At 40.8% G+C, this 24,461-nt stretch overlaps 3 protein-coding genes across 3 annotated transcripts; all 3 read left to right on the top strand.

The window, feature by feature from the left end:
- Window positions 1-1,266: 1,266 nt before the first annotated feature.
- Window positions 1,267-4,069, top strand: LOC113544184 (phospholipase A2-like). Its single transcript, XM_053241545.1, has 4 exons — window positions 1,267-1,359; window positions 1,800-1,947; window positions 3,495-3,628; window positions 3,736-4,069. The coding sequence occupies exons 1-4, from the start codon at window positions 1,311-1,313 to the stop codon at window positions 3,852-3,854; spliced, it is 450 nt and encodes a 149-aa protein (XP_053097520.1). The 5' UTR covers window positions 1,267-1,310; the 3' UTR covers window positions 3,855-4,069.
- Window positions 4,070-11,568: 7,499 nt separating this feature from the next.
- On the top strand, window positions 11,569-15,221 carry LOC113523962 (phospholipase A2-like). Its single transcript, XM_026910063.3, has 4 exons — window positions 11,569-12,391; window positions 12,860-13,007; window positions 14,692-14,825; window positions 14,931-15,221. Exons 1-4 carry the CDS (start codon window positions 12,343-12,345, stop codon window positions 15,047-15,049), a joined length of 450 nt encoding a protein of 149 aa, XP_026765864.1. The 5' UTR covers window positions 11,569-12,342; the 3' UTR covers window positions 15,050-15,221.
- A 2,056-nt stretch (window positions 15,222-17,277) lies between these two features.
- LOC113543961 (phospholipase A2) lies at window positions 17,278-22,115 on the top strand. Its single transcript, XM_053241568.1, has 4 exons — window positions 17,278-17,354; window positions 18,283-18,430; window positions 21,015-21,148; window positions 21,248-22,115. Exons 1-4 carry the CDS (start codon window positions 17,306-17,308, stop codon window positions 21,367-21,369), a joined length of 453 nt encoding a protein of 150 aa, XP_053097543.1. The 5' UTR covers window positions 17,278-17,305; the 3' UTR covers window positions 21,370-22,115.
- Window positions 22,116-24,461: the final 2,346 nt, after the last annotated feature.

A 24,461-nucleotide genomic window follows, 5' to 3' on the forward strand; every position in this document is an offset into this window, starting at 1 on the left:
CTAACAAAGTGCCAAAAAAAAAAAAAAGTAGAGCATTTACAAAGAAAAAAGTATAAGCAGAGAGCAAATGATCCATTGGTATAAATTGGATTTTAATCAATCAGTTACTTGTTTTAGTGAATAATGTAAAAGTTTTAAAGACATTGACCAGACTTTATCAGAAAAGTGTATCATGATATTAATATATTGCATTCTTGATATCATATTAACTGCTTTGTTTTATAAGACAAATGATCGACCAGGGTTTTCAAAGTAATAATAAAAATAATAATAATTCGACGGGTCAAAATTACACCTAACACCTAATTTTTTTTTTTAAAGCTTAATGTATAGATTGCTGCTGTTTATTACATATTTGCCCCTACTACAGGCTGCTTCTAGAAAATCTTCTAATCACACATTATGTAGCAGCTTATAGGACGTTGTACAAGTCTAGACTAATACTGTCTTCTTTATTTTATCATTCCCAGGATGGAGTAATGGTTCTTAGCGCCACTCATCGCTATAAGAAGAAGTACGTCACCACCCTGCTGTATAAACCCATCTGACACCAGTGGCAATTCTTTCTGCTCATGACCTCTACCACACCTGCCAAGCTTCTATCCACTCCACTACTGAGAACTAATGTGTAGAGTATGTGTCTTCTGCTGTCTGTTTTTTTTTTTTATTAATATGTGGCACTGGTTGCCAAGAGCTAACCTTTCGGATGCTGTAAAGGGAATGCATTATAAATTAAAACATCCAGCTTGGTATCAAAAGACCAATAACATAAGGAGGTGGCATGGAAGAGACCAAAAATATATGTAGATTTAGATATTTCAAGTAATATCTTAAATAAGGATTAAACACTTGGATGTGTGATGTAGTTGAGTTACTGTTACCACCCCGAAGATGATTATTTTCCTTTAATGGCAAGTCTTGAAGTGTTTTATTCCTCTTATACCATAGAGTTTTGCCAATGATTACAAATTTTAATTTATTAAAGAATGATACATCATCCTTTTTATCCATTTGTAGTATCCAAAGGGGAAACCAGAGGCATTCCAGAAAAAAAACAAAACAAAAGTCTTTCTGCTTTCTGTTAGCATATTGCTCAGGAGTGCCTATAATACCAGCATAACCTGATGAGAGATAAGGCAGGGTTTGTCAGGTTGTGAGAATTTCCAGCAGTGTATCCAGATGTTCAATGAAATTTATATATTTGCAAATCACTGTTATCTAAGCAGGGTAAACCTTTCAAGGCTGTGTTGTGACTACATAAGGAGAAATTGCTGAAGCATATTTTTGAGTGAACCTCTCAACAGGACACCATGAAGACCCTCCACACTATTCTTCTGCTAGTATTTGGCATTACTATTGGCAAGTGCAAGCTTTGACTTTTCATTTAAAACTGAGGGTAGACCAATGGATCTAAAAATCCATGAAATGCTGTTAAGCAGGAAAACAGAAAGTTTGTAATAGTACAGATATTAGAGTTTGGTGTCTTTTTCCTTTGGTTGTAGAATTTTCAAATTTGGGGGAACCAAAGAAATTTATGATTGAGTATATTCCTGGTTCTTAATGAACCTTAAACAAGGAATGACATTAATTAATTGTTGGTTACAAAGGCAACAAATCTTAGAGCAATCTTTAATTCAAAGGAATGGCAGCTTGGATATGCTGAAAATCACAGCTCTGCGATGAAGATTATTGTCTTTATTGTGGGAACATGGGCTTGTACCATGGCTAGGTCTGGAATCATTGTGAATTTAATTTGGATTCAACCAAGGCTTAACTTTGTTTATATGTCTGTGATTCAGCTCAGGGTCTTGAATACAAGGCTCTGTGGCAGTTCAGGTCTATGATCATCTGTGTCATACCTGACAGCTGGCCAGCCCTAGACTACGCAGACTACGGCTGCTACTGTGGGTATGGTGGCTCAGGAACCCCCGTTGATCAGCTGGACAGGTTTAAACCAACTTTTCTGCTTTGCATAGGCCATGATTAATTGAACGTTTGTGTGTATGACATTTGATGTTCTGCCTTGCTTGGTTGCTATGTCTGACAAGAACTGTCTAGGGTGCTAGCTGGAAACTCTCTTTCTAAGAATGTAAAAGTATTCCTTGCACAACATTGCAGGATACTGTACAGGTCTGAACTGTAGGGTAAGTAAATAAATGATCATTCATCATTTGCTATGTCCCCATTTCTTTTAGTTATGTCTTTAAAGTAAATTAATCTCATTCTTTTCTTTAGCGACATTGGGTTATAATTTCAGTGAGTTATCAGTAAATTAGCCAGACCTGCTAGATACCCATACACCATGGAGTAGGTATAAGTCTATGTATTCCAGGTTTAAACTTGTAATGTGATTTTTTGTTTAATGGAGATTCCTAACCTCTGTCATGTCTGAGATTTAGGATAATTTTCAGGAGTGAAGATTAGGAGTTTTTGGTACATTAGGATATTGCTTTACCTGAATTACAGGTGCACAATGTCACATGAAATTGGAGTTCTGTAAGCTTGCCAGATGTCTCTGTGCCAGTTGATTTTTCAGTCGCTGATTTGGGCAGAGGTTTAGTGGTCTACACTGTTTCTAAGTCAGTCCTATTCCTTAGGTAAGGAATTACTGGTGTTACTGTTACCACCCCAAAGTGGCTAATTTTCCAATAACAGCACATCCAAAAGTGTTTCTTTCCTCTTGCACCACATCAATTCTCCAACTATAACAATTTTTTATTCATTAAAAAACAATGTTGTATACTTTTTATCCATTTATTGTTACAGTTAATGTTATGGAATGTCTACAAAACAAGTTATAAACAGTCATTCCCTCACCAGTCTCTCTTTTTTCTCTCTTGAAGCTAATAAGACAAAAAAAAACAAACAGAAGTAAGTCCTCTGTCTTGATGACCTTCCCGTGACAGAAACATTACAGGTTAAAGAAAAGTTAATGAAGATGATGGTCTGAAATGTTTCAGCCACCAGCGGGCAGCGACTCTTAATTCCACATACTTTTTACACTCTAAAAAAAGCAATGTCAAAATACGCATTTTTAAATGAAGCATTTATACACTCGCTTAATTTAAATGAGCGTTTTATCCTGGTCAGGGTTGTGTTTAATCCGGAGTCCATCCTGGGAACACTTGACATGAGGCAGGAATACACTCTGAATGGGATGCCAGTCCATCACAGGGCACAATGCACTGACATTCACACACTCACCCATACCTAGGGGCAATTTATCTATTTAGCCAAACCACCTACTGGCATGTCTTCCAAGTTGGGAGAAAAATAGAGAACCCCAAGGAAACCCACGTGTACATGAGGAGAACTGTGAAACTCCAATTAGGATCGAATCAGGTACCCTGGGTCTGTGAAGTGGCAAAGCTACCTGCAGGGCCACAATGCTGCCCACACTAAGCACTTAGCAAGCATTCAGTCTGCATGGCATTGGGAATACTGGCTACTGACAAACTTCTTAGTGAGAATTACACAGTTCTTTCCAACTACAGATGCTGTCAGGTACATGACAAGTGCTACAGTGATGCCATGCAACATGAAGCATGCTGGCCAATCCTGGACAACCCTTACACCGAGATCTATGCTTATAGTTGTGACAAAGCAACTAAGAAAATAACCTGCAAGAGTGAGTGATGATATAACAAAACTTTCAACTCAAGAGATTTACAGAGTGAACAATGTTAGTGAGTAGTATTATTCTTTAATGTTATACTTCCTTTCTATCTCTCTCAGGCAACAACGATGCGTGCGAGATGTTCATCTGTGAATGTGACCGGAAGGCTGCTGAGTGCTTTGCTGTGTCTGACTATCATGAGGAAAACAAGAACCTGCCCAGTGATCGCTGCAAATAATTTATAGACAACTTACACAACACAAAAAGCAGTAGAGCTAGTTAGTATTTGCACTAGACAGCTAGCCATTTTATCATCTGAGTATGACATTAAAGGTAGATCAAACTGTCTCAACAATTATTTTATGTCCATCTGAAATTTTCACTTGTTTTACTTCATCTCGTGAAAATCTCTTACCCAAGTAATAATCAATAAACAGCTTATGATAACAGGCAGCTGCTGAGATTTCTCAATTCGTAATATCTCTTCCTAACTGTAACAGTCTTTGCTTTTGGTAATTTATGGGAAATACCATTAAACCCATCTATTCCATAGTATATGTACTATAAACTGTTTAAAAGCATGTATAGGAAGTTCTTTAGCATACACACAGTAGAAGGGAATGCAATGTGAGAATGTCAATTTTAGAAGGTGTACATTGCAAACAACTGTGAAATGTACAAAAAGGAAATTGAGGATGTTTTTTTCATACTTTTTCAGTTTGAGTACTTGATGGTAACTAACATTTTCTAAATCTTGCAACATAGCAAGAGAAACTAATTGAACATTCAATAAAAACAAATAAATTATTCAACTTACCATACCATGACATACCAAGCCCCAGAGCTAATCAGCATTTGCACAAGACAGCTAGCCATCTCATTCTGTTATACCTTTTCCTCTCAACATAGCAATGGTCTTTTGTCAGTGCATAGGAAATACTATTAAATCTATCTATCTATTACAGGTCCAGCAAATATATGGCTAAACTATGTGGCATAGTCTGGCTTTTTTTTATACCCATCTTGGTGTATGTGCTTCTTCCTTGAGTGACAGGCCATTGCTCAACAGGAGATAGTGATGTAAGTCTCTCTTAATGGTGGATATACATATTTGATTTGTAATACCTATAACTCCTTCAGCATTTCCTTTGCTGTTGTCCTGGGGTTTAGTTGAACCTTTTGGGCCAAAGTTTGTCCATCCCTGAGTTAATTTGTGCCTCCTTCCTGAATGACACAGAATCTGTGTGGTCCCAATATTTTAATATTTGCATACAATTTTTTGTATAGATGCTCATGGTACCTTCAGTACTTTAGAAATTGCTCCTAAGGAGGGTCAATTTTATTCTGAAGCTGAGTTGCTTGGATATTCTCATGGTATCAAGGGCATGAACTCCTAATTATGCCACTGACCAATCAGAAGCTTCTAAAAGTCATTAAATCAATTTCTCAAATCTTCCCGACTGCTTAAAGAAACAGTTAACTTGGTGTCTTCTTCGAACTGTGGATTGTAATACCTTCACCCCTGCCCTGTGGAGGTTGTTGCTGATACCACTGACTGCTGTCTTGGGGGTTTTCTTTTGGGTGGCCATGGACCACTTCCTCAGAGCTCTGCTGCCAGAAGAACAGAAGGCTGTCGGCATGTTGGGTGCGTGCAGCCCCCAAGAGATGCTCAAGGTGCTGGAGTTTGCAATGGAAATCGGCAGGGGTGACTGTCAAGAGTTTCCCTGGCTTCCACTGCCGCGACACTTGGACCAGCACTCTCAAGGGGAGAGGAGGCCCGCCGCCAACCGCTCGGCCTATGGAACTCCCAGGGACGAGCCCATGCCTTCTGAGCCCAACTCCGCCGCCAACCAATGAGTCGACATGCCCTGGCTCGCAGGCTGGCAGGCACACGGTGACCCCTCCCAGCTCCCTGACCATCCCTGTGGAGGTAAACGGCAGGCTAGTCTTGGCCCTCCTGGATACTGGAAGCACTGCAACCCTGGCCTGTCCCTCCCAGCTATCACCCCCACCTAAGGCAGATGAATACCCAACTGTCTCCTGTGTGCACGGGGACATCTGGGTGGTGCCCACTGCCAGAGTCTGAGTCAAACATCAGGCCAAAGAGTGGCCGCTCCTTGTGGGCCTCATCCCTGAACTCCCTGTTCCTCTACTCCTGGGTCAAGACTGGCCGGGCTTCTCCACCATGAGGGCATCTAGGCCTCTTTGGAGATGGTGATGCGGCCGCAGGTCCGGCCTGCCTGGCCCAGGGCGAAGTTGATGTGAGACCCCCACCCCTACTAACACTGTCTCCTCTGTATTTTCGCAGGTCGCCTGGAAGGAGAACTTTGGGCGGGAGCAAAAAGAGGATGACAGGCTGAAGCACTGTTGGGCCCAGGTGCAGGTCATCAGGGAAGTCCTGATGAGACTCCTGGCTGCTTACTTCCTGGTGTGTGGCGGCCTCTTATACTTCTGGACGGAACACTGAGGCCAGCCCTGTGAACTGCTGGTGGTCCCCCGCAGCAAGACCCAAGACCTCACACAGCTGGCCCACTCACACCCGCTGGGAGGGCACTTGGGGGCCCACAGCACCTTAGAAAAGCTAAAAGGACTGATTTCTCTGGCCCAGTATGGACGCGGAGGTCCGCGCATTCTGCCAGCAGTGCCCCCGGTGTCAGAGAACCATGCCATATAAGCCTGCACCAGCTCTCCTCATTCCTCTCCCTATCGTCGGCGTCCCTTTCGAGCAGATAGGCATGCCCGGGGCCATCAATACCGCCACTTCGGAAAGCCACCTCCTTGCAACATCATCAGAGAGCTCCTCCTCCTCTTCAGCCATGTCAGGATCCCCAAGAACATCCCCACAGACCAAGGTACGCCCTTTATGTCCAAGCTAATGGTGGATCTGTGTTGATTGTTGCAGGCAAAGCATGTGAGGATGTTCTTCTACCACCCCCAGACTGATGGCCTCAGGGACCCTCAAGCACATGCTGCGGCACATAGTAGACAAAGAAGGAAGGAAGAGGGACTTTCTCCTCCTGTACATCCTTTTTGCTGACCGAGAGACTCCACAGGCATCCACAGGCTTCACCCCCTTTGAGCTCCTCTTCAGACGGTGACCTCGAGGACTGCTGGACGTGGCCTGGTAGGCCTGGGAAGAGCAGCCCTCCCCATTCCATTCCCTAGTGGAGTCTATCCAAGAGATGCAGGAACGAATTGACCATGTCGCCCCCATTGTCTGGGAGCATATGGAGGCCACCCAACAGGAACAACCCTTGTAGAGGGTCAACAACTGGCCTGCTCAGACCCGAGAGTTCCAACATGGGGACCAGGTCATTCTCCTCCTTTCCAGTGCCTCCTGCAAGTTCCTAGCCCATCAGCAGGACCTGAACATGGTCCTCAAGAAGATGGGTCCCGTGAACTATCGCCTGCAAAAACCAGGTAAGCACACAGACACCCAATTTACCTATACCAATACCACATAAATCTACTGAAACAGAACCAGCTTCTGCAGTGTCTGCATTTGCTAGTCTCCCCACAGGTCCACCTGAGTGTACCTTGGTCCACTGAAGAAAGGAGCTCACAAAGGCACAGAGACAGGAGCTATCTGAGCTGGTGGACCAGTTTGCTGACATCTTCTCCTCCACCCCGGGCCTGCTGCATCTGGTCCACTATAACATCAAGACCCCACTGGGAGTTGTGGTTAGACAGTGGCCCTACTGCATCCCAGAGGCCTGCCGTAAGGCTATAGAGAAGTAAGTGAGCCGTATGCTCTGTCTTCTTCTCCTGTGGTTTTAGAAGCCCCCGGTCGATCCAGTAGCCCAGGTACTGTGCCTCAGTCAGCCCCAGATGACATGTCCTGGGAATAGCAGTCAACCCAGCCTTCCGGAGCTCTCCCAGGACCTCCCCTAGGTGGAAGAGGTGGTCAGACCAGGTGGAAGAGTGGATGACAATAGGGTAGGTGGCCACGAACTGATGATGTGGCCACAGGACAATGTCCATCAGGTGTTGGAATGTGGCTGGAGCTTCATGCAGGCCAAAGGGGAGAGCCCAGTACTGCCAGTGGCCCCTGGCGGGGGTGAAGATCATCTTTGGCTTGGCCTTTGGGCTGAGTCTGATACCTGGTTGAGCCACTGGAAATCATTGCATAGGCAGTTGCTTTTGTCGGGCTTGGGGACCACCACAGTGGGGCTTGACCAGGGGCTGGCAGACTCTTCAATCACCTAGAGAAAGATATGGTTAATCAGTGTGCTAACATCTCTCTTCCTTTCTCTGCCAGAAGCTGATATCAGTGAGGATGAAGAGCCTGGGCCCCTGCACACCAACCCTCGCCAACACCGAGTGCGACCACTGTGCCTCCTGGGTCCTGCCGCAACCCTGCTGCCCCGTGTTTGGCGTCCCCAGCTCCAGGACAACCGCAACCTCACCTTTCTGCACCAGCCACCTTCACCTTCACATCAGCCTTTCCCATACACCAGCACTTAAAATAAAGAGCACTTTTCCCCCACTTCTGCCTCCTGTTGTCTGTGTTCTGGCTCATGCAACCTTGTGGTGCGACATGAGGTTATTTGTGGGTTTATAGAGGTTGATGAGGACTACACAATTGTCATTTAGCCCGTGATAAACAAAAACACAGAAGTGAAGGAGGGTGTACTTTCTTTTTCCCATAAATGTATGTTTAAATGGTGCCATTGGGTCCAAGATCCAGGTGGAATTAAATACTGCAATCACTTCTTCTGTGCCTAAGTAAGGAGGAGTAGATGCAGAAAATGGTGGGTAAGGGAGTTGCAGGCTTCTGATAACTGTTTAGCAGTATAAGGCTTATTAGAGCAGGAGAAATGCTACAGAGTGTAGGATTTCAGGGCTGAACATGGGAGAATGACATCAAATATAATAAGCCACTCAAAAGACAAACAGATATCAATAGTCTCTATTTAACAGACAGGAAATCCAAATGACAAGATCAAGAGTATGTTTGTGCTTGTGTGCAGGACCCATGACAGACCAAACAAGATTAAATTCACTACATTAATACATCACATGTATGTAATGTATGTGACAAATAAAGAACCTTGAACCTTAAATGAATCAATAAGATGTAAAAACTCAGATGCTTGGATGGACAGAAAATGCTAGGATGGACCATAAATGTTAAAATCACCAATAATTAAAATAAAAATTTAGTAGGTACAATAACAGAGATAAAATCTCTGATTTTGGAGCTGGAGACACGTGCAGAGGCTCAGACACCATCTGAAGCCCTTCTGATAGCCTGGGTTCCAAGCCGCCCTCATGGTACCCAACCAGGCACGAGACCAGCTTTGCCTGGAAGACTTTTTCAACCAGAAGAAAAACCAGCAGCCAAGTCACACTTCTCATTGTCATTTCTGGTGGCGGCTAGTAAAGGACCCAGTTCAGCATTCAGCAGCTCTCAGACACAAGTGGCAGGCTGCAAATCTGGTGCGACCACCACACTTAAAATGATGCCAGTGCATTTAGGGCTGCACACAGCAACTCAAACTGTGGCACTGAATGTGCTTTTTCACTACTGTAGAATTTTGTGTACCTGTGAATTTGTGACAGTTATTGTATGTAGCAGGGTTCCAACAGTCACTTTCTACGTGCCAGAGCACTGTGATGAGATCCTTGGCTAATAAGTTGGGCACTGACAGATTCGGTCTGGACTGCATGCCCCCTGTGGACCCCTACATTGCATTGCTGGTGGTTTCAGGAGATGAAGTGCTGCACTCTAAGGTCCTCTATCTCTGTGTAAAGTGCAGACATAATGATAACTGGCAAACAAGGGCTTATGATATCCGCATGGTATTGGGCAATGTACTTGGGCAAGGATAATTTTCCAATTAGCGCTGGAGAAGCTACTAGAAACAGCAAGAGCTAGAATTTGGGAAACTCTCCAATAGTTTATTTAATATACTGCATCAGGTATGGCTAGCACAGTCCACACTGCCTGAAGCATGCAAAATTGCCCTACGCTGTTTGCCATGGCATAGGAATCATGAAACAAACAGCAATACAAACCAGCCAAGCAGTCCTGCTAGACAGACTAGGACCGAGAAAATGCTCTGGAACCCTCAAAGGCCCACAGGCCACATAGGAGGTACAGTGCTTAGAACCAAGCTCCCAGAGCTCCAATGATCCATTTTGTAGGTTGAGCCCTCTGCACCTTGAAGAAACTATTCAGCTCAAGAGATGATCCCGAGCACTAAGGCCCCTAGTATGTGGGCTCTGTATGCTGTCAGGTGGGAAATACTCCAGAAGTGGTGCATGATGTGCCATTTGGGCCCACTGCACTGCCTTGTGCCTGAAGAGTTAATCCTGTCTACACTGAAATTCTATGTGGCAGCCATGACGACACAACACATGGCACCTCATTGGGAGGTCATAAGCTCATATCAGCATTTTTGAAGGGGGATAGATGTCTCCAACTACCATGCTCCCCTAGGATCCCACATGGGCTGTCCTCTGCATGTTGAAGTCCCTTAAGTCTTCTCTCTATGAGTCCATTCAAGAGATTGATCTGAAATGGGTATCATTGAACACTGCCTTCCTTCTGTCGATCACAGCTGCAAGAAGGGTAGGAGACTTGCACACCTTGGTGATAAGCTCACCTTGCGTGCGTTGGTCCTGGATGATTCCAGAGTAACCATATAACCACAGGGTGCTCCCCTGTCTAGACAAAGATTGGCCCACTGGGTGACTGAAATCATCACTGTAGCCTACCAGTAGACTGGATGTCCAGCCCCTACCATGACATTCCATTCTACAGAGGGTCTCATCTTCACTGGCAATAATGGGGGGTGTGCTGCTCCAGGACATCTGCACCACAGCTCCCTGGGTGTAACCATGCAATTTTTCCAGATTGCAGCTATCATCTCTGAACACCAAACACCAAGCAACACTCAGTATATGTGCACAAGCACAGGATAGTATCCAAGTGTTAAACACTGCTCCTGGCATATATCTGTGGTTCACAGTTACATTCATAACTAGCATTTGAAATGTGAAACTTGGTTGCAAGGTTATTGTTACAGTTTTTTTTTTCCAAATATATTACCTATATTACTTAACTCAGTGACTGCAGGTTATGGATGTCAAAGAAAGGACAAAGTAATTATAAAATTTCTAACTGTAATTTCATCATTTAGTGAAAGCATTTTGTGGTTTATATTGTTATAAACTATATCTATAATACCCATGTTCCTTCTCTTCCTGGCATGATTTGTCTTGGATTTATAAATGGTTCTCTTGGAATTAATGTATATTGCTGAAATTAATATATACAATTAAAGGAAGAGAAAAGCTGCTTGTTTTACCACCATTAGAGTTTCCAGTTTTTGTGATTGACAAATGAATAGAGTGACCTTGGACAAAATATAGCAGAGCCATTTTGATAAAATAGTGGGTTTCCTGACCTACTTAACATGCTGTCCAATTACACTGCAAGTCTTTTTGCCATATTTTAAATTTATTTCAATTCAGTTCTATTTCACTTTTGAATAGCTCTTTAACAATAGACATTTTCACAAAGCATCAAGAGATTTAGAACTAAGGAAACAAGAACAAGCCATAGACGAGAACTCCTTAAACAACATGAAGAAGAAACATTGAGGGAACTCAAAAGGGAGCCCATCCCCTACTAGGTGACACTAGACAGGGGGATTATAAATCATTACAGTACAGAGGTGTAGAAGAGTAAAGACAATAAATATTAAGTGTACTGAAAGGATATTCGTCATGAGCAGATTGTGAATAACAGTCCTGGGATGAGCATAAGACAGTCTTTACGATTAAAACAGCAGTTCTTAGGTACAAATCTACAGTTTTCAAGTGAGATCATAGGGGTCCTTATATGATAGTTATGAATTTTGTGATATTCTGATAACTGGCCTATAGGAGGCTTAATAGTCCAAATTTCTAACTTGTTTAACCAAGGAATCAGTGGGAAAGAAATTACTTTAATTAATAATTACTAATTAGTTAATTATTAGTACTCAGAGTTCACTAGACATGGGCCAAAATGTAAAGCACTGCACTACAATCAAGTCAATGCATGTGACTCTTTTGCATGAGTAGAGCAGGGCTAACTCTGCCATAATTGGTATTTCTATGCCTTACAGACTCTGTCCACACTGTGATATAAGGCAGAATCATAATAACAATTAGAAAATTAACAGAACATTTGTATTCAAACCCAAAAAAATAGTTCAGTATAAACAGTCTTCCTTAAGTGGTCCTTTTGATCCCTTGTGTAAGGGTGTTAACATTGCTGCTTGATCTTGAGTTGTGGTAAATCTAAGACATTCCATAGTTGGTGCCAGTGGTTACATTTCATCAAATATAATAAGCCCATTGGAGAAATTCCTGAAATTGATTGAGGGATCACTTACAATTGTGAAGGATCACAGATCACTTTTACTTTTAAATAGAACCTACCCCTGAAGCAAAGGTGAAACCAGAGGCATTCCAGAAACAAAAAAGCTGAGTATCTGCTTTATGTTAGCATATTACTCAGGAGTGCCTATAATAACAATGTCCCCTGATGTGAGATAAGGCAGGGTTTATGAAGTTGTGAGAATTTCCAGGCATGGAAACCATGTGTTCATTTAAACGACTATACCTGCAATTCTCTGTTATCTATGCAGACTAAAATTTTCAAGGCTGCCTTGTGACTACATAAGGACAAACTGCTGAGGCATAAGTCTGAGTAAATCTCTTGACCAGGCAACATGACAACTCTCTGCTCTGTACTCCTGCTGCTATTTGGCGTTACCTTTGGCAAGTGCAAGCTTTGATTTTTATTTAAACTGAGGGTAAAACAGCAACAATGTGGACTACTAATGGATCTATAATAATTTCAAGACAACTGAAATTGTGTGATAGTCTAGATATTAGGGTCTGGTGTCTTTTTTGCTTTTGGTTTTACATATCTGAGGGAACCAAAGAAATGGGATAGTGCATGTTCCTGGTTCTTAACAAACATTAAACAAGAGATTTACATTGTTTAATTGTTGGATACAAATCCTGGAGCAATCTTTCATTCAAAGGAATGGTTGCTTGATGTTACCTGGATATGCTGAAAAACACAGCTCTGAGATGATTATTGTTTTGGTGGTGGGAACACTGGCTTGTACCATGTCTAGGTCTGGAATCTCTGTGAAGTGACTTGACAAGTGTACCAGAGGATTAGCAAGCTACGTTTGTATTTACCTAAGGCTTAACTTTGTTTATGTGTCTGTGATTCAGCTCAGGCTCTTGACTACAAGGCACTGTGGCAGTTCAGGTCTATGATCATCTGTGTAAAGCCTGATAGCTGGCCAGCCCTAGACTACGCTGACTATGGCTGCTACTGTGGTTACGGTGGCTCAGGAAACCCTGTTGACGACCTGGACAGGTTGGAAACCAACTTTTCTGCTTTGCATAGGCCTTGTTTGGAGGACTTTGTAGTTCAAATGATGGATGTTAGAGATTTTAAACATTTTTGGGATAGTTGGGACATTTTTGGGACAATTACAGATCCCCATGGACCACCAGCCAGTCTATGCTGAATTCAGTTCCAAAACCAAAAACACCAGAGCCAGGAAAGAAATGCTAGTATTATAACATACCACAAATGATATACAGTTATGGACAATTTGTACCAAATTAACTCAGCGACACATCAGCAAAAACATCAGCGACACATCAGCAGCACATGAGCATAGTGTAACCGACCACCCATCCAATGAACCCTTCTCTAGGTTGGATAATAAATTCAGTGAGTTATCTATATATTAGCCAGACTTGCAAGATCTGTACCATGGAGCAGTTGTACAGTAGGTTTACACATTCTAGGTTTTTTAACTTGTAATCTGATTTTACAGATTATTTAATTATGTAATTTTTAGGGAAATAAATGTAATTATGTAATTTTTAGGGAAATAAAATCACTCCTCCCATCCAAACATAAGGATTTACAAGTAGACCATGCACAATGCTGCTGAAAATTGGAATGCTCTGAAAGCTTGTAAAATGTGTCCCCGTGCCTTGACCAGTTGATCAATCACTCATTCAGGCAGAGGTTTATTAAGATAATCCACATTGTTTTTAGTTTAGTCCTATTCTGTAAGTAGAGAATGAAACACTTCAGGCCATTGGAGTTACTGCTCCCATCTTGAAGTTCATCTTTTTTCTATTATACCACAGCAATTTGCCAATGCTAACAATTTTTATTCATTCAAGAATGATACATCATACTTTTATCCATTTAATGATACATTTACTATTATGGAACGTCCAAGTTAGTTCCTGTTATCACTTATGTTTAAGCAGAAATAAACTGTCACTCCCTCACCAACTCTCTTTTTTTCTCTTTTTTGAAGTTAATAAGACAAAAAAAAACAGCTTGTATTGTTACCAAGAAACCAGAAAGTACAAAGTCCTCTGTCCTGAAGAATTTCTAGTTATGGAAACCTTAAAGGCTAAAGAAAATAAAATGATGATATTGGTTTGGAAAGTTTTATCCTACCAGTGAGTTTTAATTCCACATACCATTTTATGCCCATAGCCTATAAACAAAGCAATGTCAAAATCCCCTATTTAAACAAAGCATTTACTCACATACTCACTTTCAGTCACTGCTTTATACTGGTCAAGGTTGCAGTGGATCCAGAGCCTACTGAGTGTGAGGTGGAAATACACCCTGGATGCCAGTCCATCACATGGCCCCATGCAATCACATATTCATATTTTCTCACACTCATTCACACACTCATTCACATCAATGAGCAATTTATCTTAGCCAATCCACCTTTTGGCATGGTTTTTGGGGGTGGGAGGAAACCAGAGAACCCAGAGGAAACACATGAAGACACAGGGAAAACATGGAGAAACTCCACACAGGCAGTAAACCAAGCTCAAGCTTGACCTAGGGACCCTGGATCTGTGAGCAAAGCTACTCACAGGGCCACCATGCTACCCACACAAAGCATCTAGCATGCATTCAATCTGCATGGCATTGAGAATACTCCTTGTTTGCAAACTTCCTAGTGAAACATCTACCAGATATTACTGAATTACACAGTTCTTTCCAACTACAGATGCTGTCAGGTTCATGACAAGTGCTACAGTGATGCCATGCAACATACGGCGTGCTGGCCAATCCTGGACAACCCTTACACCGAGATCTATGCCTATAGTTGTGACAAAGCAACTAAGACAATAACCTGCAAGAGTGAGTGATGATATTAAAAAAACTTTCAATTCAAGAGATTTACAGAGTGAACATTGTTAGTGAGTAGTGGTATTTTTAATTTGTCGTATTTCTATTCTCTCTCAGGCAACAACAATGAGTGCGAGATGTTCATCTGTGAGTGCGACCGGAAGGCTGCTGAGTGCTTTGCTGTGTCTGACTATCATGAGGAAAACAAGAACCTGCCCAGTGATCGCTGCAAATAAATTATAGATAACTTGGACACCATACCAACCACCAGAGCTAACTAGTATTTGCACTAGTCAGCTAGCCATTATATCATTTGTGTTTGATATGAAATGTACTCTCATTATAATAACAGTCTTTTTCATTGCATGGAAAATACTATTAAACCTACCTATTACATGGTCAAACACATATATGGCACAGCGTACAGGAAATTCTTCAGCTTTATACAATGAATGTATGAGAATGTTACATTTAAGAAGGTGTGAAACAAGTGTGCAGTATACAAATGGGAAATTGAGGATATGTTTGCCATACTTTGCCAGATCAAGTACACTATATGGCCAAAAATATGTGGGCGCATAACCATCACACACAGATGTGGGCTTTCTCCAAATTGTTGCCACAAAGTTGAAAGCACACAATTGTCTAGAATGTCTTTGTTTGCATTATGAATTTCCCTTTACTGGAAATAAGTCCAATAAGTCCAAACCTGTTCCAGGATGACAATGCCCCTGTGGAGAAAGCAAGCCCCATAAAGACATGGTTTGCCAAGGTTGGCCTGGAAGAACTTGACCCTCAACCTCTCTGAACACTTTTGTTCATTGACTTGGAAGGTGTGGGAATGTCATGCTGAATGTTTAAATTAACTTTTAAGAAGGTGCGACACAGGTCCTATGCAGTGTATAAGCAAGAATTCCAGGATTCATATGTTTTGTCATTAATTGAACATCAAACATTAAATAACTATAAGTAACTAAGTAGTTGGCTGGCTTCTTGAAGGAAGCACATATTAGCCTTCACCATTCCCAGTTGGTAGTTGTCATGATAGGGGAAAGCTGGCTGGTGGGAATTGGCAGGTGACCAATCTAGGGAGAAAATGGAGAAAAAAGACACCAACACTAGTCACGTTTACATGGACACTTTTTGTTTCAATCGGAATAAAATCAATCAGATTGATTAATCCGATCGCAGTGTTTACAAGAACGCTGAATAAAGTAATCGGGTTGATATGCGCGTTTACATGATAGAATCGGATTTGATCTTCTGACGTGCGCACAGTGCACGAATACACGTTTCCCTCCGTTCCAACACGCAGATACTAGCAGCCACTCTCTTGCCATTGCTTCTTTTTTTCGTTTTAAAAAGCAGACTTAACATTTGCCTATTTTAGCTGCTAATTAGAAGACGACGAGCGTGTGATGTTTTGTGTGGTACTGCATGTATTTATCAAGCAATTAAAATGCCCCTTCCCGAGCCCAGAACAAGGCGTCTGTGGATGAGGGTCTGAAGCGAGGACCGGTGGGACAACGTCGTCTTGCACCACTTCACAGACGAGGAGTGGAAGGAGAATTTCAGGATGACACGACAGTCATTTATGACAATATGCTCAATGGTGGAGGGGTACATGGCACCTGGTGAGGCTACGATCAGAGCCTCAATACCGCTGACAGCCGTGCGTCATACGTCATTACGTGATTTGTACGTCATTGCACATGCGCAGAACTATCTGGTTTCATTTTCAATCCGATGAAGTGTTTACATGTCCTCTCCATTGGATTAGAAATCCGAATGAAATTTTAATCGGTTTTGGCCAATTAATTCCGATTGACGTGTTTACATGTGACTTTTTAGATCTGATTGTGCTTCTAGTCCAATTACGATCGTATTATTAGTGTCCATGTAAATGTAGCTACTGATACAATTCTGTTTACCATTGAAAATAAATATAATGTGCAAATCAAGGAGATCACTTCATGTCTGTTTATGCTTTCTACCAACTAGATGTGCCTTTCCTTGTTGTGCCCTCTGTTTGTTTGAGAAGTGTTCACTTGTGTGATGTAGGTGTCATGCACTTCCAAGTTGAGAGGAAGTTGATGAGGGCATCTTAAAGAGAGTACTGAAATGGGATAAGTTGAAAGATGCAAAATTTAAGAATCAATATTTAAAAAACATGGTCTTTTTTTAAACAATGTACCAGCAGCCATAAATCAAGGTGTGTTTTAAAATTTTATTTTGTTCTGTTGAGATGCTTTTAACTAAAACTACAAGCCACCCAATACATAATGTATTTCTGTATATAATACATAAAACAAATTTTTAAAACAGGGTCTCCTGAGATAAGGCAATGCTTTTCAAGGTGTGAGAATTTTCAGCATTGTATCCATATGTGTATGGATGCTGTTATCTAAAGAAGTTAAACATTTCAAGGCTGGGCTGTGGTTACAAAAGGAGAGTTCACTGGGACTTGAGGCAGAGTGAATCCACTGGACACCATGATGATCCTCCGGTCTGTTCTCCTACTGGTACTTGGCATCAATGTTGGCAAGTGCAATTTACTTTTTTTTTAAACTTTGAACAGCAATGACTTAGTGCTTTTGCAGAACTTACTTTTCCTTTTTTTAAATTGATGATCCTAAATCTCATTAAAGGTTGTTAGGAAAAAGGAAAATTTTTGATTGTGTGAAAATGTTTGTTGCAGAGGGGCCATGGTCGAGCATCAGCTTCAGCTGTCGAACCGGCAGGTAATGTGTTATGATTCTCACCGATGTCTTATTACCGCTAACCTACTTATGTGTCTTTGTACATTCAGCGACTGCCAAAACGTGAAAGGGAGAGAAGCAGGGAGGGGGCATAGCTGGTGGAGACAGCACACACACACACGGTCCGTGATGGACCCTTTTCTGTTGGCTTGTCCTTTTTGTTGAGTTTTTCAAAGTGCCGTGTCACGCTCCACCAGTTATGTCTTTCTCTCATTACGGCAGTTGCCAAGAGTGCAGAGGCACAAATAAGTAGGCTGGCGGTAATAAGCACAGGTGAGAATCATCATGTGTTACCTGCCGGGTGGACCCACCTCCTCTCAGTCCGCAGGTGATGCTCGACCACGCCTCCGCTGCCGCATTGTTGTTTCTAGGGTCTGATCCAAATTTTGCTGGTTGAGAATTTCCAAATTCTAGGCAACCAAAGGCTCAAAAAAACTTCTTAAAAATAGAAACGAGGAATTATTTCTTCATGCTACAGAGATAAAACATCCAAAAAGAGGGTTAAATTTTAGCAGATGTGAAGTTGATACCTGAGAATTTTCACCTTGACCAAAGTCTGGGCAGTGAACACCTTGTGGTAGAAACATGAGATCTAGGTCTGGAATCAAGTGACCAGAAGAGAATACCATGAAACATGAAACTTGGGTTTGAATTGACTTGAGGATTAACGTGTGTGTGTGTGTGTGTGTGTGTGTGTGTGTGAGATTCAGCTCAGGCACTTTACTCCAGGGCACTGTGGCACTTCAGAGGTATGATCATCTGTGCCATACCTACTAGCTGGCCATTCCTAGACTATGGGAACTATGGCTGCTACTGCGGCTGGGGCGGCTCAGGCACCCCCGTTGATGACTTGGACAGGTTGGAAACTCTCTTTTACTCTTTTTTGTGGACTATGCTTAATCAAACGTCTGTATAGTCAATGGATTTGTTCTATATTAGAAAATAAAACCTGATTTTAATGAGGTATTTCATGGTTGGGGCAGACTTTCCCATTGTATCTGAACCAGGTAAGAAACCTGAAAAAAAAAAAATCTGAAATAGCATACTAGTGTACTAAATAGTACTCAGTATATACTATGCTATATATGGACTAAAACTGCATAGTACAATTATATACTATAGTAACTACAGCAGACATATTCAGACTTTTCCGCATGATAGCCACTTCCAATTTTTTGATAACTTGTTTAAGGGTGAGAATATTTAACCGGATATCATACAGTATACATATAAAAAACAAAAACTGTCACCTTTGGACCATTTTTGTTGAGCTCAAAACATACTCCATTTACCTTTGCAGGAAGACAGGGTGCCGTATCAGTGCAAGCATCAGAAATGAGGGGAGGGGGCAGGGCTTCCAGAGATTGTCACTTAATATTGGAGTGTTCAAAGTCCCTATTCAAATGTTGATTGTATGATCTGCCATTTTTATTATGAAAAAAGACAGCTCTTTTGGTTTGTTTTGGATTACATTCCAGCATATTCCAGTTTGGAGCTCCTATTCAAAATGCATAAAGATCGGCAGGTCTGATACAGATTTTTAAATATTTATTTTTGTAATTTTCCATCTCACCCCTCATGCACATAACCCTGCAATTCCTTCACACCCCACATATTGAATACCTCTGATCTATGGTATGGAAATCTGTATGACATTTAGCAAAGCCATGTTCCCTTGGATGCTGTAACTATGCTTGGTAACCTTTCAAGTCTGAAATGTTGACCAGTAAGATTAGGAGATCCCTGGGAATTTTTTTTTACCCAACTCCTGTGTCTTTGGTCTTGTACACACCTGAGGTTATCACAAGTCAGCATCTGAGATGGATAACTACTTAGGCTTGTAATTTTCATGGGGCTTAATTGGCTAGGTCCCAGGTGTCAAACTCAGTTAGTCCTTCTTTTTCTTTGGAAATGGCCTATTCTAATTTCAGAGTCAGTTATTGGTGTGTTTTTTGAGTGGGTGGATCATAATGTTTCTACATGGTTATGCCACCTTTTCATGACCTCAGGATAGGATGGTTGGAATTCTCTTTATAGTGGCCACTGTATTGCGTTTACATTTTGTTCACGACTGTCACAGGCCAGGGCAGAGAGGCTGATACTAGCAGTGTCGGATTACACTGGGCTACATGGTGTGGCATATAGACACATAAATTGTTTAAAAAAATACAAAGTTAGTTTTAGCAACAAGGGTACAAATATAGTAATATCTGTAGGTTGAGGTCAGGTGACTGACTCGGCTATTTAAGAACATTCCATTTCCAAGCTTTTGGGTTGCTTTAGCAGTACATTTTGGGTCATTATCCATCTGTACTGTGAAGCGCTGTCCTATCAGTTTTGCAGCATTTGACTGAATCTGAGCAGAAGGTATACCACTATACACTTCAGAATTCATCCTGCTACTTCTATCAGCAGTCACATCATCAATAATCACCAGTGACCCAGTTCCATTAGCAGCCATCCATGCCATAACACTGCCTCCACATGTTTGACAGATGAAGTGGTATGCTTTGGATTATGAGCCTTTCCTTTCCTTCTCCATAGTCTTCTCTTCCTATCATACTGGTATAAGTTAATCTTGCATCAGAACTGCTCAGGCATTTTTTTAGAGGCTTTTTTTTTTTTTTTTAGCAAAGTCTAATCTGGCCTTTCTGTTTTGAGTGTTACCAGTGCTTGAGGTAAACTGTCTGTATTTACATTCATGAAGGCGTCTCTTGATCGTAGATATTGACAATGGTACACCTACCTCCTCTAGAGTGTTCTTGACTTGGCTAGATGTTGTGAAGGGATTTTTCTTCAAAAAGGAAGGAATTTTAGTTCTTTAGACTTTAGTTGTCTTCTGTGGCCTTCCAGGCCTTTTGGTGTTGCTGAACCAAATTGTTGATTCGGACACTCCTAAATTTACTGCTATCTCTCTGATTTGTTTTTTTTTTTGTCTGATTTGTGATGTCTGCTTTGTTTTTTCAGCCTAATGATGGCCTCCTACACTTGCATCAACACATCAACACCTCTTTAGACCACATAGTGAGATTCCCATGAACAGCTACTAAATGCAAATTCAACTTTGGAATTAACTCCAGACCTTTTTGTCTCCTTAATTTGTCATGAAATAATGAGGAAACTGGCCACAACTGGCCACAGTTTTAGATTAAGCTGCTTCTCAGTCAAATGTCCAATTATTTTTGAGCCTGTGAAAATGGAGGTAGCATGTAAAAATGCAATGTAAAACGATTAAAGCAATATTTTTGTTAAACCCCTTGAATTAAAGCTGAAAGTCTACACTACCATCACATCTTTATTGCTTCATTTAAAATTCATTGTGGTGGTGTACAGAGTCAAAGTTATGAAAATTGTATCACTGTCCAAATACTTAAGGACCTGACTGTGTATTACTAAAATATGAATGACTATGAAGTCATTGAGTTCTCTCCAATGCTTACAGATGCTGTCAGGTTCATGACAACTGTTATGGTGAAGCCTTGAAGCATGAAGCGTGCTGGGCCATCATAGAAAACCCTTACACAGTGTTCTACGGCTATGATTGTGACAAAGCCACTAAGAAAATCACCTGCAAGAGTGAGTGATCTAAAAAATATTTCAATTCATAATATTTACAAAGTGAACAAAGTGAAATGGTAGTGCATAACATTATTCTTTAATGTTATTCTCTCTCAGGCAGTAACAACGAGTGCAAGATGTTCATCTGTGAGTGTGACCGGAAGGCTGCTGAGTGCTTTGCTGTATCTAAATACAATAAAGAGCATAAGAACCTGCCCCAGGCTCGCTGCCAAACATGACAGTCATGAACATGATAAAGGAGAAGCTCTGAAACAATTTGAAGCACATGCTCTTTGCATCATCACTTAGAAACAGTTTGCACTAAACACTCCACATCAGCATTACCTTTGCTTCAGGCACCTGCAACTTGGATGACGTGTTCTTGAATATATAATATTTATATACGCTTTTTTTTTTTTTTTTAACGTTATATATGTAATTACTTCTAATACTATTGTTTTTAAAACTGCATTTGTGTCTTCTTTGGGACAACTGACTCATTCGTCAGCCACAGAAGAATGTATTTGTCATCAAAACCATTTACAAAGTTCTATCCTATTTTAATAACATGACACCAATGCTTTGAAAAGTAATGTCAGCTTGGCAGTGTGATTTGTGTAATAATCCTTGACTGTACATGGAATGGATAATTAGACTATTGGGTTTGTTTACTGCTGATGACAGAATCACACTTTTTGGAAATAGCATGTGGAAAATGATTATTGATATAGAAGGCTAATATTTTTCTACGATGATTGTCACAGTTTTGGTCATTACACAGTGTTCCTGCACAATTTATTAATTAATATTGTATTAATTGTATTTGCAATTAATTCTATTGTCATTTTTAAAGACAGGTAGAGAGAACCTGACACTCTGGTACACACTGCCAACAATTTTTTCTTGACGAATAAAGAATTTTTTTCTTTTTTTTCTTTTAATTTACATTTGGTCATAAATTTCCCCAATAAACACTGTAGTCAATAATAAACATCAGGCCTATTGATGTTTTATTTTTATGCCTCTGCCTCTAGGTGGTGCTGGCGTTATGTTGGCGGGTGGTCTCTGCCTTCATCCTTCCATCAGTGCATCTGTCCAAGATAATCATTAATGTATTATCTCAAGAACAAGTGGTTGAATGTTTGAAAGATTTATAAGGATTTATCTTTGTAACCAGCAGATGAACTGCTTATATTTTGGAATTAATCCAAACAGGGTCAAGGTCACAGCAAGGTTAATTGTCTGAAATGATTTTTCTTTATTAGCTTCCTTCCAGCCGAATTATATTTTAAGAGTATTTCAGGCATATAAATTAGTGTCAAGATGGACTAGACTTCTTGTATCTCCAACGCCACCAGTGACATTGAGTTCTACTTAGAATGAAATCTCAATAGCAGTTGATGAATAACATGAACAAATAGGCAAATATTATTCATTATTGCCTTTATAAATCACTTACTTATAAAAGGGATTGAGAAAAGGAAAGAAAATATGTCTCAATGTCGCAATCTCAATTTCCAATGTCCAATAAGAGGGCTAGTTTTAGGTGAATTTTGTGAAGAGTGAAATTTGAGATGTACTTAGGTTAGAAATTTTGCTGAAACCTGGCAACCTTGGGTAAAGATATTGCATCTTTTGTGTGCACCTTGCACACAATAGCCAAGTTTCCATCCACCTTTGCACTTTTCTGTTATCGACAAAATGAAATTGCGTAAAAAAAGTTTGCGAAATTTGCTGTCTCCCACCTTTTTCCATCCAACTGGCCTTTTACTGATAAAATGGTGATAACATCCCGCATGTCCTCAAATCAAGTCAAGTCAAGTCAAGTGGAGTTTATTGTCATTTCAGCCATATACAAGTACACAGTGAAACGAAACAACGTTTCTCCAGGACCAAGGTGCCACATAAGACAACACAGAACAACACAGAACTACGGGGACTACATAAATTACATAAATTAAACGTAAAGTGCCCAAGTGCAAACATGTGCAGACAGCACAAGACAGAACAGACAGTACATAACTACGACGCCGACCAGTACACAGTCCTGTTGAAAGTGATAAAGTGACAGTAGTGCAAATATTACAGCTGAGGTGGTGTAAACAGTGTAAACATAGAAGTAGCAGCAATAATAAGACATGTGCAAAACATGTGCAGTGCATGTGCATAGAGGATGTTCCTGTTCTCATAAGATACGTTTCCATCCAAGGGTTTTGGAAAATGGAGAGAGTATTGAGACAACTAAATGAAATTGGCCAGCTTACTTTCATTTTAATTTCACAAATAATTGCAATTACACGAAATATCAGAAGATGATGTCAGAATGGAGCAGCTGCTCGTCTGATAGGGCTCCAAGTAACTGCCCTTATGCGATGAAGGCTATGGGTCTGGGAGGTAGTTGTGAAGAGCTGTGCACATTGCAGGTTGCCACTGACCACCGGTTCCGACCTGAAAGCGGATTGCCATCATCCTGTTCGTGATGGTACCTGCGCTGAGAACAGAGTAGTGGGGGAAACTTTCGGGGGATAGTAAAACAACTCTCCATTGACGTGCATATGCTGTGTGCATAGCTATTACAGAAAAATGAATGCAGCATTTTTTCAGGTTGATGAATGTAGTGGAGGCCAGTTAAGTTGCAAAAAAGATTATGTTGACATTTGTGAAATTTTATCCATAGTTTGTGTTTCCATCAGCTACTGTATATAGGTAAACATTTCAATGCGCTTAATCTTTTTTCACAAAAAAAAACAACCCTTGGATGGAAACGTATCTTATGAGAACAGCAATATGAACACACCTGCTGTATCAATCATAGTAGAACTGAAGTACATCTGCTTAAAGTGAGCTGCTAACACAAGATGACTGTATTTTGTAGACTCTCAACTGCCTATTATGGAGTTACTCTAAAAATTCACTAGATAGTGGCCTATAGTGTAAGTGAAGTTTGACAGCCTCTCCACTTAATGTTGTTTCAATTCAGTTAAATTTAATTTATTTTAACAATAGACATTGTCACTAAGCAGCTTCACAGAAATCTGGATGTATATTTAGATCCCTAATAAGCAAGCCATAATAAGCAAGCCAGAGGTGACACTGGTGAGGGAAAACCCCCTGAGTTGATATGAGGAAGACTGAGAAAGGAACCCATCCTCTTCTGGGTGATGTGGGATAGTGGGATTTTAATTAATTACTCTTCTATAGCTGTATACTATAAAATCAAACATTACTGAGTATGTTGAAAGGATGTTCATTATGGGTCTTTTATGATTACAGAAGATAAGATTTTTTAGGTTTAAATCTACAGTATCCAAGTGAAGTTATTTGCTTTAGA

The sequence above is a fragment of the Pangasianodon hypophthalmus genome, chromosome 17 (genome assembly GCF_027358585.1).
Source record: "Pangasianodon hypophthalmus isolate fPanHyp1 chromosome 17, fPanHyp1.pri, whole genome shotgun sequence".
Classification (NCBI taxonomy): domain Eukaryota; kingdom Metazoa; phylum Chordata; class Actinopteri; order Siluriformes; family Pangasiidae; genus Pangasianodon; species Pangasianodon hypophthalmus.